The 21,100-nt window shown below is 44.2% G+C and overlaps 1 protein-coding gene across 2 annotated transcripts in view; it reads right to left on the bottom strand.

Moving 5' to 3' along the window:
* Positions 1-21,100, bottom strand: part of LOC130188608 (protein kinase C beta type-like) — a 109,452-nt gene that overhangs the window by 20,890 nt on the left and 67,462 nt on the right. The window contains exons 17-18 of one of the 2 annotated variants that reach the window (XM_056407010.1): positions 17,494-17,634; positions 11,816-14,515 (exon numbers count right to left, since the gene is read on the bottom strand). In XM_056407010.1, coding sequence (XP_056262985.1) covers positions 14,234-14,515; positions 17,494-17,634 — 423 coding nt within the window. In that variant the 3' untranslated portion in view covers positions 11,816-14,233. Of the gene's footprint in view, positions 1-11,815; positions 14,516-17,493; positions 17,635-21,100 lie in introns of those variants that run through there. The other variant, XM_056407012.1, reaches the window with a different exon arrangement.

The raw sequence follows: 21,100 nt of genomic DNA, 5'->3' as shown, positions 1-21,100 counted from the left end.
CCGCTAACGGTCAACGGAAGCCGCTAACGGTCGGGAAGCCGCTAACGGTCACGGAAGCGCTAACGGTCCAACGGGAAGCCGCTAACGGTCCAACGGGAAGCCGCTAACGGTCCAACGGGAAGCCGCTAACGGGTCAACGGGAAGCCGCTAACGGGTCAACGGAAGCCGCTGCGGTCCAGCGCTAACGGTTCAGCGAAGGCGGTTCAGCGAAGCCGCTGCGGTCAACGGGAAGCCGCTAACGGTTCAACGGGAAGCCGCTAACGGTCAACGGGAAGCGCTTCGCGGTCAACGGGAAGCCGCTAACGGGTCAGCGTGGAAGCCGCTAACGGTCCAACGGGAAGCCACTAACGGGTCAACGAGAAGCCGCTAACGGGTCAACGGCAAGCCGCTAACGGTCCAACGGGAAGCCGCTAACGGTCCAACGGGAAGCCGCTAACGGTCCAACGGGAAGCCGCTAACGGGTCAACGAGAAGCCGCTAATGGGTCAACGAGAAGCCGCTAACGGGTCAACGGGAAGCCGCTAACGGTCCAACGGGAAGCCGCTAACGGTCCAACGGGAAGCTGCTAACGGGTCAACGGGAAGCTGCTAACGGTCCAACGGGAAGCTGCTAACGGGTCAACGGGAAGCCGCTAACAGTAACAGCATGAAGAACGTATTCGCGACGCGTTGAAGTTGAACGCGGTAACCGGTGGAAGGCCACGAGGTGAAACCGCCTCCTTTTTATTAATCACTCATCTAATCGTTTAAACACCGTGTGTATCCGGGACGTTCTATTAGCTCGCCTGCTAATTACCGTGCTAATTAGCAAGTTTGGCGACCTCGTCACTAAACGGGAACAAATTATCTGCCGGAGGAAATTAAAATGAGACTTTTATGCAGTGGTGTAAAGTAACGAAGTAGAAGTACTTCGTTACTTTACTTAAGTAGTTTTTTTGGGTATCTGTACTTTATTTTACTACTTATATTTCTGTTTACTTTTACTTTTACTTCACTACATTTTGCAATGAAAACTTGTACTTTTACTCCGATACATTTCCCCTGAAACAGTATCGTTACTAGTTACTACGGAAAAAATAATCATGAGAAATGTTGGAACACACCGCAGCCACATCGGGACTGTTGTGGAACACGCGCAGCGCACCTGAACGCAGCACGAGCACCAGGTTGGGGAGCAGCGTCCTTGCCGCGTGTTTTATCTTCCAGTGATGCCCAGGATGCTAGCGAGCGGCGGCTGAATCGACTCATTTCATGTGGAGCAGCAATGGAAGCTACTCCAACAACCACGGGGACCAAGAGCAACGTCCGTGGCCATATTTGGGCGAACTCTTTTCTTTTGTCGGAGTGAAAGTTTCTTCCTACCGGATGAAGTGCCTCTTATGCCGACCGAAAGCTACGGAGATATTGGCCTTCAACAACTCACCAACCTCAGGAAACACATTGAGGTAAATTAAGATTAATCCATGAGCATAGCGTTAATGTTTAGTCATCATAAACCTGTTAAGATATCTAGCAGTGTTGTCCTCAGGATTGTAGTAAGTTATATCTTTGGCAGGAGAGGGGGGGGCAGGTGTCTGATTGTCCTACGCATGTTGTACGTTAGGCTAACGTTCGCTAGCTATCGTCAATTAAATGAGACAATTAGCAGGGCTCTCAAGTTTTGAAGACAGGCAAGCGTGACATTTCCATCAGCACCCGATGCTCACCTGTGCGCGCGCCGTCATCGAGCCGAGAAGAGTTGTTGACGGGGGGGGGGGGGGGGGGAGAGACTGTTGTTGTGTTTAACTACAGAGATACAAGTACATATTCACAAATCAACTCTGGATGCACGGACAGTGCATGAAACTAAATGTATGAACCTCAAATTAAAACAAACTATTTTGTACTAAACTTTAGGTTGGGGTCATGACATGTTAGGAAGTGTTATTAATTCTATCATGTCTATAATACTCTCACTTTATTTCAGGAATGGACTACATCAAGCAGCACATGGAAGAACCCTCCCTGCAGCTAGGTGATGCCACCAGGTCCAGTTCATCTGATGAAGAGGACTTCTTCTTCGTCATCTCAAGCCATGACAGCAGCAAACAGCTGGATGGAGACGTGGATCACTTTGACTTGCTGAAATGCTTCCCAACTGTGTGCTGCTGCCTGTGAAGCTAGACACACTCTACCTGCATCAGGGCCTGTGAAGCTAGACACACTCTACCTGCACCAGGGCCTGTGAAGCTAGACACACTCTACCTGCACCATCAGGGCCTGTGAAGCTAGACACACTCTACCTGCACCATCAGGGTCTGTGAAGCTAGACACACTCTACCTGCACCAGGGCCTGTGAAGCTAGACACACTCTACCTGCACCAGGGCCTGTGAAGCTAGACACCTCTACCTGCATCAGGGCCTGTGAAGCTAGACACACTCTACCTGCAGGGCCTGTGAAGCTAGACACACTCTACCTGCACCAGGGCCTGTGAAGCTAGACACACTCTACCTGCACCAGGGCCTGTGAAGCTAGACACACTCTACCTGCATCAGGGCCTGTGAGCTAGACACACTCTACCTGCACCAGGGCCTGTGAAGCCAGACACACTCTACCTGCACCAGGGCCTGTGAAGCTAGACACACTCTACCTGCATCAGGGCCTGTGAGCTAGACACACTCTACCTGCACCAGGGCCTGTGAAGCTAGACACACTCTACCTGCATCAGGGTCTGTGAAGCTAGACACACTCTACCTGCACCATCAGGGCCTGTGAAGCTAGACACACTCTACCTGCACCAGGGTCTGTGAAGCTAGACACACTCTACCTGCATCAGGGCCTGTGAAGCTAGACACACTCTACCTGCACCATCAGGGCCTGTGAAGCTAGACACACTCTACCTGCACCATCAGAGCCTGTGAAGCTAGACACACTCTACCTGCACCAGGGCCTGTGAAGCTAGACACACTCTACCTGCACCAGGGCATGTGAAGCTAGACACACTCTACCTGCACCACCAGGGCCTGTGAAGCTAGACACACTCTACCTGCACCAGGGCCTGTGAAGCTAGACACACTCTACCTGCACCATCAGGGCCTGTGAAGCTAGACACACTCTACCTGCATCAGGGCCTGTGAAGCTAGACACACTCTACCTGCACCATCAGGGCCTGTGAAGCTAGACACACTCTACCTGCATCAGGGCCTGTGAAGCTAGACACACTCTACCTGCATCAGGGCCTGTGAAGCTAGACACACTCTACCTGCACCAGGGCCTGTGAAGCTAGACACACTCTACCTGCACCATGTAATGTGAACGGCTCTTCAGCATCGCAGGACTCGTCTTCAGTCCAAGAAGAGCGACACTGAAATCTGTCCATTTTGAAAATCAACTTCTTTTGAAGATGAACAATACATTTTTCACTTTAAAGTGATGATTCTGGTTGTTGCTTTTGGTTCTGCTTTTTTCTGTGTTAATCATGTTTTTATATTTTAGTAATTTCATAGTATTCATATATTGCTAAGTTCATCCTAGCTCATACTCCTTGTTCATGGCGGCCACAGCACCCAAACAAATAAACTTCATAATTCTCAAAATTCTGACCCTTTGGTTTTTTTATTAACATTTACTTTTACTTTTACTTTCAATACTTAAGTACATTTAATATCAGAAAATTACTTTTGATACTTAAGTACAAAAAAAATCAGATACTTTAATACTTTTACTCAAGTAGTATTCTCATAGATGACTTTTACTTTTACTTGAGTAATTTTCCAGTCAAGTATCTTTACTTTTACTCAAGTATGACTTTAGGGTACTTTATACACCACTGCTTTAGATGATGCTGTAGTGCATTATCAAACTCACTGTCTACAGTGAGCAGTTGAACAATTAAAATGTACATTGTCCCATATAAAGGATGGATCTGCTGGATTTGAGCTATGCAGAAGAATAAAGACAAGAAGAGGGGGCTTCGCAATGGATTGACTTGCTACATGCGGTTAAAAGTTTGAAAACGGGATAATGGCCATGTTGGCAAATGAGTGTTGCTGTGGGCAAAGGCTGAACTCTAAACCAACCTGCCGCATAACACTGCAACACATGTTTGCACAGTTGGCATTTTGGTGGTTCTAAAGGAAAGGTCAGGGATTTGTTAAAATGCAAGAGGGTCATACTATGGGCCATCTGAATGTAAATAGAATGTCACCATGATATCAATCCAGCGATAAGCAATATATGCAGTGATTATTGTTGATTGTTCCATCTCAATGCAAATCATCAGTCCTCATTTGGGTTATTGTGCAGGGAATGGCACTAAAACTTTTTAAATATTTGGGTGCTTCATTTTCTTTAATTAAAGAACCACTAAACACTGGGCCTCTACTTGTGTGTTCTTGTGTTGAGGCTAACCGGGGAAATAATAGTAATAATACAAATAATAATCTACCACTTCTGAGTAGACTCAATGTTCAGAGGAACGCTTCATATGGATCAATGTGTTGGAGTTCTGTTGACTGTAGACTAGTAAGTATACCACAAAGGAATTGAATGACCAACCCCGCCCCTCTCAGCCGCCTTAAAAACATACTAAGTGTGGAAATATATATATATATAGCCTACCATGTGTCTATGTGTGTTTGTGTTAACCTATAGGTATTATTACAACTTTACCATATAGTATTTCATTTGTATTCATACACTGCAATGGAAAGAGTTAATTGAATATACCAGCCTATAAATACAACTAAATACAGACATTTCTTTAGTTTCTTTCAAAACAAGTCATCTTTTCTATATTTGTTATGTTACCACGCTAAAACCATTGCTATTGGCTGTCTCCCACGTTGCTTTGAACATGATTGGATAATCTGCCTGTCACTCAGAGAACTGGCCAATGAGAACTGTCCGCGCCTCAGTTTGAAATTACGTCTGTTTGAGAAGGCGCGGAGGGCAGGCGCTACTCGGCAGGTCTGCTAGTGTCTGCTGTTGACCTACCTGCATTATTACCTGAAGTATTTACATATGCCTGCGATTTTAACTTGTGGGATGTCAGCGGAGAACTGGGACACAGAGGAAGGATCATGGATGTGGTGACCAGCAAAGTTACGTGAATTGATATCCTGCAAAATTATTGAAGATATCAGGTAAGAAAACATTTTCACTGTTACTTTCTGAAACAACCTTATGTAATTTTCTGTTTAGCATAGTTTAAACATATTTCATTTAGACATATGGAAACAAATTAATCATTTTACATGTTTAAAAGTAATGTTATTACATTAAAATCAGTTAATTAGTGTGTTCATTACAGTTCATAATGGATTAAATAATGCTATAGGTGGATAAACGGACTGTTACAAAGAGTTTGGTTAGCTAGTTAAGTAAACTAGCTTCAGGTAACGTTAGCTTGTTGGCATGATTCTGTCCATACTTGAATGTGGTTTAGGGTGGGTGACATGGATATAATTGACAGTATTCTTCACTTTTCGAACCGTACTGCACACAGCACTGGACCCTGAGCAGTGCATGGCCTGCAAGATCATGAGAAGGCTGAAGAACCAGGAGTGACAAGATACCACTGGATGGTGGGGCACATAATTCCACTCAGAGAGGTAAGCAAACAGGCAAGACATAGAGAGAGATAGGACCCCATCCAACCTGACAGAGCGTGTGAGGATCTGCAGAAAAGAATGGCAGAACATCCCCAAATCCAGGTGTGTAAAGCTGCGTTTTATCGAAGAGACGAGGCTTTAACTGTGCTAAAGGTGCATTAACTAAGTACCAAGTAAAGGGTCTGAATATGTCAATGTGATAATTCAGTTTTCTCTTTTTATTACAGGGTATTGAGTGTAGATTGATGAGGTAAAATTAATTCAAATGATTCTATCATAAGGTTGCAACATAACAAAATGGGAAAAAGTGAAAAGTCTGAATACTTTCTGCATGCACGAAATATGTGGTGGCAGTTTTTTCTGATTCATTTCACATTACCCTTTTCAACACTGATAATAGCTAATTACGAAACTTTCTTATATTTTTCAGCTCAATAAGTTGGAACAACATTGTAAGTCCATCATGTATCCACTGCAGCATATATAAAAGATATTAGTCCATTTGAACCACTATTGCAAAACCTTACATTGTGATTAATATTAGATATGATTTCTCAAGTACTTTAATGATCTGAGCAAAGCACTTTTTAAGACAGTTCTTCCACTGGCCATAAAAAACTGAGAAGCTTTACGGTGGCCCTGAGAGGTCAGGGCACTGCAACTTAATAAAACATGCTAATCGACAAAACACAAGCAAATTAAGAAAACAACTTCATCAAATTGACAGCACATGTGCAGCATTTAGAAAAAGCACTGCAAATTCAGACGACACAACACGGTACAGAAAAGCGCTGCAAATTAAGAAAAAGTGTTTCAAGAGGACACTAAATCGTGATGAACACGGCTTGGACAGGCTTGCTGTTGCTGTGGTTTGTGACTCATGAAGTTATTGAAATCGGGTATTGTATCATCTGTTTACGTTGTGGACCTACAATATGCTACTGCTCTACTCACCAGAAAGTGAGCTGCATGCACCTCGCAGGACCTTGCAGAGCGGAAAAGCTGAATTATATCAGTCATTCTAATTATTTCTGAGGAGATTTGACAGATTTTAAACTACTATCCGGTTTAACAGTGTGGACAGACAGCCTGTAGCCTGCATCATATTCATGTAGGCATTATTAGACAAAAAAAATATACAGACGTATAGTCTACAGTAAGTCAAGCATTCCCATGAGACTTCTTTCCTTGAAAATCCCCAAACAGACCACTATTACCTTACCTGAAATGAACATACCTCGTACTACTATCACCACCATAAAGTTATTGCTTATATGGTTATTATGCAAGCTACAGTTAACGTAACTTTTTCAATTTTGAAGATGAGGTCATATGAGATTGAATTCTGCTTTTCGCTCTGCAAAGTCCTATGAGTTGCGTGCAGCGGTCACTTTACGTGCAGAGTAAAGCAGCAGCAAAAGTCAGTTCCCAACATAAACAGATGGTATACTGAACGACGTCACTTCAATAACTTTACGAGTCTCAAACTAGCAGCAACAAACATGTTCAAACCGTGCTCATCACCATTGTCCTTTGGAAACACTTCTGTTTTCTGTATTTGCATGTTTTCTAAATGCTGGACATGTGTTGTCAAATTGCTAAAGTTTAATCTTAACTTGCCTGTGTTTTGTCTTTTGCATGTGTTTTCTTAAGTGGCAGTGTGTTGATCTCTCAGGGCCACTACTTTTCAAAGACATGTCGTCATCATTATCATCATCTACCCTTTTTTTATTTCTAAAGGGGCATTGAGGAAAAGACCCTCAGACATGTCACAATATAATTATCGGTGGTTGGTTTGATCTAGATGTATCAATTAGCTTCTTTTTTTTGTTTAGCTACAAGTGTGTTTACCTTGCTATGATACATCGGTGAAACGTGCCCATTGTTGTGAATCCACGTCTTTCTTCTTTTCGTGATTCACATGTTTCTGATGGAAGTGCTAAGACATGCACTGCATGCAGCTTTAAATAGGTAATCCTTTAATTACTATCATTCTCAAGAATGTCAATCAAAATAGTTAGTTTAAGTTTGTTTAAAGGAATGGTAGAAATGAAAGCCAACTTTCTCAGGACTTTCCAGTGAATTTGTTTGTCCTTCTTCCTTTTTCCCCAGATGCGAGGATCTGGCTGATTCTGACTGGAAATTTGGAAGATTGTTCTTTATCTGCACTGTCACTTCTGGTAAATATTTATGAAGAAATATACTTTATTAATCCACAAGGAAATTAGTTCTCTGCATTTAACCCATCCTTAGTTATTAAGGAGCAGTGGGCTGCAGTGATGCGCCCAGGAAGCAACTGGGGGTTCAGTGCCTTGCTCAAGGACACTTTGACTTGCAACTAATGGGGTGAGCCGGGATCGAACCGACAACCTTACCCTACTGAGCTACAGCCGCCCACAATTATGGACTATGTTTTGCTTTCACTTATCAACTGATAGTGAATAATTGGTTGATTTTGAAAATGTACATTAAATAAAATGTTTTAAAATCAATATTGGTGTGTACTTTATTTGTAATTCAGTTTCTAACCCCTACTTTAATTGAAACATTGAATGTTTTGTAGATGTTTCAATGTATTTAGATTTTTCACAGTAATCTCAAAAGCTTATATTTCATAATAATTGAACACTTGTAATAGTACAGGAGAAATCTGTAAAATCACAGTATTTCACTGCAAAACCTTTATAAATATCATTTTATTGAAGGTGTTTGATTGTAATAATATAGGAAAAATCTGTAACATCACAGTATTTCACTGCAGAACCTTTAGAAATATCACTTTATTGAAGGTGTTTGATTGTAATAATATAGGAAAAATCTGTAAAATCACAGTATTTCACTGCAGAACCTTTAGAAATATCACTTTATTGAAGGTGTTTGATTGTAATAATATAGGAAAAATCTGTAAAATCACAGTATTTCACTGCAGAACCTTTAGAAATATCACTTTATTGAAGGTGTTTGATTGTAATAATATAGGAAAAATCTGTAAAATCACAGTATTTCACTGCAGAACCTTTAGAAATATCACTTTATTGAAGGTGTTTGATTGTAATAATACATACAAAATCTGTAAAATTACAGTATTTTACTGCAGAACCTTTAGAAATATCACTTTATTGAAGGCGTTTGACTGTAATAATATAGGAAAAATCTGTAGAATTACAGTATTTCACTGCAGAACCATTAGAAATATCACTTTATTGAAGGTGTTTGATTGTAATAATACATACAAAATCTGTAAAATTACAGTATTTCACTGCAGAAGCTTTAGAAATATCACTTTATTGAAGGTATTTGACTAATAATAAAGGAAAAATCTGTAAAATAACAGTATTTCACTGCAGAACCTATAGAAATATCACTTTAATTAAGGTGTTTGATTGTAATATTACAGGAAAAATCTGTAAAAAAACAGTATTTCACTGCAAAATCTTTAATGAAAATTACTGTAAATTTATGGTTTTCGTCCTTTATTTGAAGTAAGGTATTTTACCTTAAATTTTTGTTTGGCAGCCGTAGCTGCCACTCATTTGACCTTCTTTTTACGGGTTTTTTTCTTACAGTGTAGTCTTCCCCTCTTCACGCCTCCCCTCCCTTCCCTCTCTCTCTCTCTCCCTCCCTCCATCTCTTTTCAGTCGAATGAAGCGGTATCGAACGCTGACCTGTTTCGGGCCGATAAGCGCCGCTTTGTGCCGAAGCCACTGGCTTTAATTTGGGAGGCAACATCCAGAATTAATGATCACACTCCGGCGGCGGCTCACTGTGTCCACCGTTACATTACCGCCGATAACAGACGATACACAGGAGCTCGTCTTGCGGTTGTGACACGTGAGCCTTAAATACAGCCGCACCACCATGTCGGTGCACAGTGACGAGGAAACGTCGGGCGGCGGAGCAACGGGAAGCCGCTAACGGTCCAACGGGAAGCCGCTAACGGTCCAACGGGAAGCCGCTAACGGTCCAACGGGAAGCCGCTAACGGTCCAACGGGAAGCTGCTAACGGTCCAGCTGCTAACGGTCCAACGGGAAGCCGCTAACGGTCCAACGGAAGCGGGAAGCCGCTAACGGTCCAACGGGAAGCCGCTAACGGTCCAACGGGAAGCCGCTAACGGTCCAACGGGAAGCCGCTAACGGTCCAACGGGAAGCCGCTAACGGTTCAACGGGAAGCCGCTAACGGTCCAACGGGAAGCCGCTAACGGTCCAACGGGAAGCCGCTAACGGTCCAACGGGAAGCCGCTATAACGGTCCGGGAAGCCGCTAACGGTCAACGGGAAGCCGCTAACGGTCAACGGGAAGCCGCTAACGGTCCAACGGAAGCCGCTAACGGTCAAGCAGCTAACGGTCAGCGGAAGCCGCTAACGGTCCAACGGGAAGCCGCTAACGGTCCAACGCGAAGCCGCTAACGGTCCAACGGGAAGCCGCTAACGGTCCAACGCGAAGCCGCTAACGGTCCAACGGGAAACCGCTAACGGGTCAACGGGAAGCCGCTAACGGTCCAATGGGAAGCCGCTAACGGTCCAACGGGAAGCCGCTAACGGGTCAACGGGAAGCTGCTAACGGTCCAACGGGAAGCCGCTAACGGGTCAACGGGAAGCCGCTAACGGTCCAACGGGAAGCCGCTAACGGTCCAACGGAAAGCCGCTAACGGTCCAACGGGAAGCCGCTAACGGGTCAACGGGAAGCCGCTAACGGTCCAACGGGAAGCCGCTAACGGTCCAACGGGAAGCCGCTAACGGGTCAACGGGAAGCCGCGGAAGCCGCTAACGGGTCAACGGGAAGCCGCTAACGGTCCAACGGGAAGCCGCTAACGGGTCATCGGGAAGCCGCTAACGGGTCAACGGGAAGCCGCTAACAGTAACAGCATGAAGAACGTATTCGCGACGCGTTGAAGTTGAACGCGGTAACCGGTGGAAGGCCACGAGGTGAAACCGCCTCCTTTTTATTAATCACTCATCTAATCGTTTAACACCGTGTGTATCCGGGACGTTCTATTAGCTCGCCTGCTAATTACCGTGCTAATTAGCAAGTTTGGCGACCTCGTCACTAAACGGGAACAAATTATCTGCCGGAGGAAATTAAAATGAGACTTTTATTAGTTTTATGTCACACTTACTTCGGTGTGACATTAAAATGAAGTCTTTACATTTCAGTGTTGACTTTTCTGTTTGTTTACGGCGCAACAGATACGAATATGCTAATAAGAATGCTCCAGAGGCGCTAACGCTCATGCTAACGCAAACCATCTACTTTAGCTTCATGGATTCACATCAACCTCCTCAACAAGGAACGTGACGGGAGCAGATCTTCCAAAAATGTCTAACTTCGGTCCACACGACACATTCTTTTTGTATATATATATATATATATATATGTCCAAATAAATATATGTATATATATACCTATATATATATGTATAAATAAATATTATTTATACATATATATATATATAAATATCTATATTTATTTAGACATATATAAATAGATTTATATACATATATGTCTAAATAAATAAATATTTACATAATATATATATATTTGGTATAAATAAATAAACATATATTTATAAATATATACATATATGTATAAATATATATATATACACACATATATGTCTAAATAAATAAATATGTATTTATATATATATAATATATAAATAAACATACATGTCTAAATAAATATGTATTTATTTATATATATATATATATATCCCGTGGTCAGGCGGGAACCCTCCCCGTGGATCCTCGGTGTCTTGAAGACACCGTTTTGCCCCCGTTAGTTTCAGCCGGTCCTCGTAGCCGTGGCGTTGTGGCCCACTGGCTCCATGAAGTAAATGGTGCCGTCAGAGGCGAGTCGGAGCAGCAGCTGGACGACAGTGGATTGCGAGCGGCTTTAAGAAGCCGTCTGAGTGGCTCAGCAGGGCTCTGTGTATGTAGGCCGTGTTCTGCATGTTATTTTCCTTGAAGTCATCAGCCCTACGCTTCCCCCATCAGGGAAAGACTCTTATGATAAGTGGCAGCCATGAAATATGCACAGCCTGTCGTAGCCACCTGGCTCACTTTGCTTCCTCCCTTCCTACTACCTCGTCCTCCCTCATTGTGGAACTGCTTCCCTTTTACAAACTCCATCACTCTAATCTCTTCCCCCCCCCCCCCCCCCCCCCCAATCGCATTCAAACTCAACGATCATCATATCAATACAAAAACAGCAACGACCCCCTAAAACATCTTTAAATCCTTTATTATATGCCTGTTTTTCCTGGAAAACAAACCAAAAAAATAATAATGTTGGCACATGGAAAGCATTGAGAAGTTTTTTTTCTTCTTTTTTTGTATCTGCATTATTTTCTCATAAAGCACACACACACACACACACACAACAGTAGCTCGGATCCCACCAGAGAAGCAATGCAGACATGAATCACCCTAATATGTCAAATGTGTATAAATCGTATAAGAAAAAAAGGTAAAACAAAAGCATATATATTGTTGTTTTTTATCATGCAGAGTTCATTTAGCTTCTCCTTCAACAGGAAGGAATGTAAAGAACAGCAAGACGTCTCTCGTCCTTTACAATACTGACCACACGGTGTAAATACATCACCCTTTGACACAGGTATACTACGTTTATGTATAAGTATTGGTAGCCGTCACAATACAGGAAACACTGACTGTAATAAATACCGACAATGGATGCACCACGCGGATAATGAACACGTGCACAGCTGCATTTTCCTTTCACACTCATCATTTCAGAGGAAACTGGAGATCACGAGCAGGACCAGCTTCACCCCGGTGTCGGTTAACACCCCAAAACAGTCTCACCTACACCCCCCCCCCTCCTCCTCCCAATCCCCAATCGAAAGGCACAATGCACACATGCGTCACAGCGGGTCTGGAGACCTGGGTGAGCTTTCCTCTTCCCCACTCGTCAGGAAGCACACGTCTCCAGTGTCCCCCGCCAAAATAAAATCCCTTCAAATTGCAGATTCCATGTATGTATATATATATATATATATATATATTTTTTGTAACACCACGCAATGGAAATATTTTTTTATTCAGCTTCACAAAGCTTCATAAGCTTGTTTCCTTAGTGCACGTTAATGAGTCGTAACCTGAGCCCTCTGAACGCTGCTTCAGAACCAATCCTGCCTCCATGTCAACACGATTATCGCTAGCTAAGGAAAACGACACACACACACACACACACACACACACACACACACACACACTCCTGCTTTAGAAGGCCAAGCTTTAATCTGGCCACCTGAGAGACGCCAATCATACAGAGTTGAGCCTTAAATCCTTTCCTGCCACCGAAGGCTCTTGATTTTTTGCTGCTGCACGAACGTCAACGATTCAAAACACGTATGTAAAGTTGTCGTTATGTAACCACGCATTTTCACTTTCCTCCATTTCTATCGTTTCACTTTAATATACCTCGCGTCTCTCCTTCCATCTATTCTCTTCAGCCACTTGCGGAGTCGACTGTTTGGAAGCGAAGCGGATCGTACCAATACTGCTTTGTGTGGAGGGGTGTGCAGACGTTCACCGTGCAAACACATGTAAACGCAAAGGAGGCAGGCATCGACACACACACACAGATGCAAACGTGCATTTTCATACACACACACACACACACACACATCTCACACGCGTGCACGCTGTAAACAAATGCCCAGGTATCTGAATCATGCTTTAGTGAAACAAACCGCAAGTCTCTTTCATTGCTTATATACTAGATCACAGAAACTGAGAGTATAAGTAATATGAGTATCTATTCCACTGACTTAAAGCCTGCATAAAGACTACATTTCCCATCGGCATTTTACCACCATGAGCCCCAGCGCCGAACAGCGAATAAGACGCCAAGAAAATCAGATATTTGGGCTCTCCCGTACATTTTCGGTGCAAAGATGAGATGCTAATAATGCCGCAGGGAGTCGTAGTCCAGGCTGTTATCGATAAACTCATGCACGAGTATGTGAAACATTCCAGTTGTAGCTAAGATAAGGATCATAACGTACGGACAGCGGGTTACTGCACATTGATATTAAAGGAACACACCAGCAGAACAGGCCCAACTCCGGAATGCGCTGGACTAGTCGAGGGATGAGTAAAAAAAACTAACAAAGCAACAACAACACCATTTTCACCAAAATAAAACTAAAGTAATGAAGAGGAAGTGTGAAGCTGTGACGCTATGTTACAGGTGGAAACTGCTGATGTGCATTTTCACGTGACTTCTAATCTGGAGTTAGGTTGTAAATCATTTACTACGACATCTTAGGTCCCCAGGTTCAAGTCTGGATTTCAAGGGTCCCCCTTTTATCTCTCATCTTTATTTCTGATGAGGTGTGTGTGTGTGTGTGTGTGTGTGTGTGTGTGTGTGTGTGCGGTGATCGAAACACAACCACCGTGTTCACACTGGGAGCAACGACGAGATGAATCCCACTTTTCAAGCAAAAAACAAAGAGAAGCATCCGTTTCTGGGACGCACACGTGGACCCTCGGGAGGAGCCGGCAGGTTGCAGGCAGTGTGAACAACAGGTGTGTGTGTTGTTGTGTACACCGTGTGTGTGTGTGTGTCAGTCGTGATTTCGTGGCTCCTGTAACATTACGAATCGTTTACAGGATATTTCAAGTTGTTATGTGTGTGTGATCAAGGGGACACAGGGTTGATACCAGGGGGGGGTGGGGGATTATGTGTGTGTGTGTGTGTGTGTGTGTGCACGTGAGCAGAAAACAAGCGTTCCCGGCGGGAGAGGCGACAGCGTCAGCTCCGGGGAACTCGGGGTTGATAAAGGAGAAGCCCATGAACTCGTCCTGGTCCAGGTTCTGAATCACTTCCTCGTCGGGGGGGGTCAGCACCGGCGGGTGGCGGGTGAAAAAACGGTCAAAGTTCTCGGCGTCCCGGCCACACTGTTGAGGAGGAGGAGGAGGAAGGAGGGGGAGGGTGGAGTGCACAGGGGAGGGGAGGGTTGGGGAGGAGTTGGGATGGAGAGGAATGGATGGTTTGGGGAGGGGGGGGGGGAACAAAAGAAGGGCAATGGTGGGTTGAACCAGGGTGTGAGATGACACAACGCGGACACGGTTTCAAATATCTCAACGAGGAGCCGGCGCTCGATTCAGCTCCCCGAGTGTTATCGGCCCGAAAGGTAACGGCCTTGTTACTTTCAGAGCGATACAACAAACGGAGAGCACGAATCAAGCGCGCCTCACACACACTCCCCCCCCCCCCACCCCCTTTTCAAATATTTGAAACATATTCAACTCCAATTTTAAAAACACAAAAAGGGGCCACGAGGTCTCAGACGTCCCGTGGCGCCGCGATACGACATTTAGGTGACGAGCATTCAACTCGGAAAGCTTTAAAAAACTACTTTTCCTTGGGTCCTTGAACTGGATTTCTGGGTTGTAAAACTCCAGATTGAACTCATAAATAGTGGAACAAGAAAAGGCTCAGAGCCGTGTGCTGATAAGGGTTTAATGATAACAACCAGCTAGTTTCATAATATATATAATAATGAAATTACATCTGCCAATTTAAAATGTTCTCATTGAGACAATACATTGAGCAAGAGTAGGAAAAAAAGAGGAAGTTTCTTTGTCCCGGCCCACTGGGAGCCCAGAGGGGGTTTACCCCCCCATGTGTGCGCTTGCTAAGTACATAAAACAAGTTATTAACTTGGAAACTATATATTTCCCGACAGTCCGTCTCGCGGGAGGCGGAGCGAGTCCCTTTATTTATTTATTTCCCTCTCCTCCGTCACCGCGCGGAGCTTTAATTAACACAACAAGGAGCCTGTTGTCTGCTGACAGCCCCCCCCCCCCCCCCCCAGAGGAGAACCACCGACTCATCACATCTCTGGAACCAAGCAAACAACATTTAAATTAAATCTGATTGTTTATAGTTTGGGGAAATATGTGAAATGAGAAATACGCCAGGGTCAAATAGTTGTTGTAGCTAATTACCGCGGCGTTATTTCTAACATGTGTGTGTGTGTGTGTGTGTGTGTGTGTATTCGCCACATTAGGGAAATTAAATAAGTGCCGCGGAGTTGAGAAGTATCAATTTGGAAGCCGGCCGATACGCCACGTCTTATTGGCCCTGATCCGAACTAGTTTGAGATGTTACCGTGACATCTTTGTTTTAAAAAAATGTTTTTAAGTTAAACTCGTGAACAGCGGCGCACGCCAGAAACCGGGTTTCTTCATCTGAGACCGAGCAGCCCGGAACCAACGGGGGGAATAACAGACGTGAGGAAGACCGCGAGACACGGAGAGGACAAATAAAAGAATGTGCGAGGACAGATGGGGTGAGGAGCGGCGAGCAGATGGAGCGATGGAGCGGTGGAGGGATGGAGGGATGGAGCGGTGGAGGGATGGAGCGGTGGACCACAGACTGCTGGACGGACGGACAGATGACCGACCATCACTTCAGATGACTCCTCCGTCTGTTTGTCAATCGCACATTTTAAAAGAGCTCAACGGACCACAAGCGGTCGGGGAACTTCTCCAACCGCTGCCGTTGTTGTTGTTGTTGTTGTCTACGTCCTTCGTAAACAAACGGCGTCGCAGAGAAAACAACACGCCGAAAACATCAAAGGACAACCTTCAGAAGCTAAACTGTAAACCTTCAGGCGTGGGCAGACACACCGTTACTTGTTCTCAGAAGGAAGAAGAAGAAAGACAGGAAGAGAGAGAGAGAGAGAGAGAGAGATGGGAGGCGACATGTGAAAGATGTTAGAGAGACGATCAAACGGAGAGAGAGAAGGCCGGTAAAGATGGAGAGAAGAGAGGAGGAGAGATCAGACCTCATGTGTTTGTAGTCACATCAGAGGACGCTGCAGAGGAAACGCACCTCCAGTGTGAAAGCAGGGCCAAATGGTGACCTAACACACACACACACACACACACCAGCACACGCAAACACACACACACACACACACACACAAGCACACGCAAACACACACACACACACACACACAAGCACACGCAAACACACACACGCACCCCAGCGGGAAAAGACAGCTGCATAAAAAGCTCAACTCAAGAAAACTCTTCAGCAGCAGTGTGGCCTACGGCTATGTGTGTGTGTGTGTGTGTGTGTGTCTTGTGAGATGACATCATAGTTATGATCAAACTGAATTTGTTGTAGAAGAAGCAAATAAAAAGAAGAAGTACAGCAAAGGGAAAAAAGTTAAAAACACAAGCACACTGTTGTTTCAGGTCCCTGTTGCTGAGAACGTCCACTTGTTCCCTTGTTCCCTTGAGGCTTACTCTAAGCTCAATCTGACCCACAGACTGTATTCAGAAAGTGGGCGGAGTCGTCAGGACGTCACCCATTTACAATGTTTCCTGAGGGAATACATCGAGAGAGGAGTCATTCATATAGACTTCTCTCCAGCCAGAGGCGTCGCCCCCTGGTGGCCAGGAGAGAGAATGCAGCTTTAAGTTTCGCTTCACTCGGTAGGACCGGGGGTTGCCGCCTGATCGGACCCAACAAAAGCTTGTGCAGCAAACCGCCCGCCAGCATCTTCCCCATATTCAGCGTCATCCTCCTCATTCATCACTTCAGTCTTCATCCTCCTCCTCATCGACACCCCGTGAGTTTATTTCCACCACCGCACATTCAACCCAAATGACCACCGTCCTCTCCCGACTTACCTGTGTGCTCCGTCCCAGAGACAGAAGAGACAGACAACCACATCGGAGGTGAGAAGATGAGTAAAGGAACAGAAGGAGGAGAGCGAGAGAGAGAGAGAGAGAGAGAGCAGCTTCTTTACCAGAAACTTAACCGCCCACAGGGGATTCTAACTCCCGGTTTCAGCCGGCTCGAGGCCTCAAGGGGGTCTCAGCTCCTCATCGGGGGGGTGGGTGGGTGGGGGGGGACTTACTGCTCTGGGCTTGAAGGGCGGCTGCACCTCCTTGTTCTCCAGCTTCTCCCAGTCCATGTAGCGGAAGAAGCTGTGCTCCCGGATGTCTCGCTCGCCCTCCGGAGCGCAGCCGAGCCGCTTCGCCGGATGCTTCGTCATCAGCTGGACGGACGAGAGGAAACAATTAATGGATGTCCTCTCCTCTCCTCTCCTATCCTTTCCTTTCCTATCCTCTCCTCTCCTTTTCTATGCATTATTATCCTATCCTATCCTTTCCTCTCCTCTCCTTTCCTCTCATTTCCTCTCCTATCCTCTCATGACAATTCTCCTCCTTTCCTTTCCTCTTCTTTCCCTTCCTCTCCTTTCCTCTCCTATCCTCTCATTACCATTCTCCTCCTTTCCTTTCCTCTTCTTTCCCTTCCTCTCCTTTCCTCTCCTATCGTTTCCTCTCCTATCCTCTCATTACCATTCCTCTCCTTTCCTTATCTCTCCTCTCCCTTCCTCTCCTTACCATTCCTCTCCTCTCCCTTCCTCTCCTTATCTCTCCTCTCCCTTCCTCTCCTTATCTCTCCTCTCCTTTCCTATCGTTTCCTCTCCTCTCCTCTTCTTACCATTCCTCTCCCTTCCTCTCCTTATCTCTCCTCTCCTCTCCCTTCCTCTCCTTTCCTATCATTTCCTCTCCTCTCCTCTTCTTACCATTCCTCTCCTCTCCCTTCCTCTCCTTATCTCTCCTCTCCTCTCCCTTCCTCTCCTTTCCTTATCTCTCCTCTCCCTTCCTCTCCCTTCCTCTCCTTTCCTCTCCTTTCCTATAGTTTCCTCTCCTCTCCTCTTCTTACCATTCCTCTCCTCTCCCTTCCTCTCCTTTCCTTATCTCTCCTCTCCTCTCCCTTCCTCTCCTTTCCTCTCCTTTCCTATCGTTTCCTCTCATCTCCTCTTCTTACCATTCCTCTCCTCTCCCTTCCTCTCCTTTCCTATCGTTTCCTCTCGTTGACCCTCAGCCAAGGTGAATGGAGGGGGGTCACAGTGTCAATGGTTAGTGAACTAATAACAGGCACCATGCTGATCACAGCCTAATAAACCTGAGAGAACCGTAAGAAGAGAATCCAGGCCTGAGACGGCAGTGTGTGTGTGTGTGTGTGTGTGTGTGTGTGTGTGCAGTCATTTCCCACAGGTCAGTCAACCCTACACACACGTACGTATGAGTAAAGAATACTTTATAAAAAAGTTTTCGCGTTGATGCCGAATTTTAAAGTTGCGACACACGTGATTATGTAACCTAAAGGTCACGGGAGGTCAGCGCGTGCCCAGTGTGTGCGTGGCGCCGCTGACCCCCGTGACCTTTCAAAGCTGTCGAGACCCGTTTTCCTTGAACGCGACCTCGATCGATACACGGCGGCTCACCTTTGGAGCACCTGAGCTCCGACTGCATGCCGACGATGACGCCGGTTTACGTTAAAACTTCTGCTCCTCGCAGAACACCAGGAAGACTGTGTGTGTGTGTGTGTGTGTGTCTGTGTGTGTGTAAGGACATTCTTGCACAATTACTTTCTGCTGTAGAATCATGTGGTTGAGGTGTTATCAAGTTCCATAACACTACAGAGTATACTGTATACTGGGTAGCAGCTTTGTGTGTGTGTGTGTGTGTGTGTGTGTGTGTGTGTGTGTGTGTGGCCCATTGCTGGCTATGAAATATGGATGCTGCTCAGGGTGGAAGCAGCGGAGTGGAAATGTCTCTGATCACTCCCTTTCCACACGTGCTCAACACACACTTACACACTTACATACACAAACACACCAACACACACAGACACTAACACACACACACAAATACACAAACACACACACACACACAAACACACACAGACACTAACACACTCTAACACACACACACACACTAACACACACTAACACATAAACACTAACACTATACCTGACTACACTCTAACTGTTATATATATACACAGTATACTCTATACTGATGATAAGCTTGATGTTTGCAGCGTTTCACAGCGAAATGTAATATTTATTGTATATTTTAGCAGCGGAAATAAACCAACAACATGAAATAAACCAACAACATGAAATAAAACAACAACATGAAATAAACCAACAACATGAAATAAACCAACAACATGAAATAAAACAAGAACATGAAATAAAACAACATGAAATAAACCAACAACATGAAATAAACCAACAACATGAAATAAACCAACAACATGAAATAAAACAACAACATGAAATAAACCAACAACATGAAATAAACCAACAACATGATATAAACCAACAACATGAAATAAACCAACAACATGATATAAACCAACAACATGATATAAACCAACAACATGAAATAAACCAACAACATGATATAAACCAACAACATGAAATAAACCAACAACATGAAATAAACCAACAACATGATATAAACCAACAACATGAAATAAACCAACAACATGATATAAACCAAGAACATGAAATAAACCAACAACATGAAATAAACCAACAACATGAAATAAAACAACAACATGATATAAACCAACAACATGATATAAACCAACAACATGATATAAACCAACAACATGAAATAAACCAACAACATGATATAAACCAACAACATGAAATAAACCAACAACATGAAATAAACCAACAACATGAAATAAACCAACAACATGAAATAAACCAACAACATGAAATAAACCAACAACATGAAATAAACCAACAACATGAAATAAACCAACAACATGATATAAACCAACAACATGATATAAACCAACAACATGAAATAAACCAACAACATGATATAAACCAACAACATGATATAAACCAACAACATGATATAAACCAACAACATGATATAAACCAACAACATGATATAAACCAACAACATGAAATAAACCAACAACATGAAATAAACCAACAACATGATATAAACCAACAACATGAAATAAACCAACAACATGATATAAACCAACAACATGATATAAACCAACAACATGAAATAAACCAACAACATGAAATAAACCAACAACATGAAATAAAACAACAACATGATATAAACCAACAACATGATATAAACCAACAACATGAAATAAACCAACAACATGATATAAACCAACAACATGAAATAAACCAACAACATGATATAAACCAACAACATGATATAAACCAACAACATGAAATAAACCAACAACATGAAATAAACCAACAACATGAAATAAACCAACAACATGAAATAAACCCTTTGATCGGATCCAAAGTGAGTCTGGAATGTGCCGACAGGTTCTTCCACCTCCGGTCCGACGTGAGGAGGCTCTCCGAGGACCGGAGCACTTTACAGGATCGCCTTGTTCCCATTTTCAAAAATGGAAATGTCTTGTAGCGTTTGAAAAGGAAAGCTTCATGTAGTCTACACATGTAGACACACACACGCTCGCACACACACACTCACACACACACACACACACACACACTGAGTTAACCCAGGCGCTGCTGGGAGGGCGCAGTGGGAGCTGCTGGGCGGACGGAGGCGAGCGTTCACGCTCCACTGAACATCCACTGTTGGAGCTCTGCAGCCCAGTTATCATCACTCATACATTACCCAGCCTGTGTGTGAGTGTGTGTGTGTGTG

Source organism: Pseudoliparis swirei, chromosome 23 (genome assembly GCF_029220125.1).
Source record: "Pseudoliparis swirei isolate HS2019 ecotype Mariana Trench chromosome 23, NWPU_hadal_v1, whole genome shotgun sequence".
Taxonomy (NCBI): Eukaryota; Metazoa; Chordata; class Actinopteri; order Perciformes; family Liparidae; genus Pseudoliparis; species Pseudoliparis swirei.
This window is presented reverse-complemented; position numbering and strand designations above follow the sequence as displayed.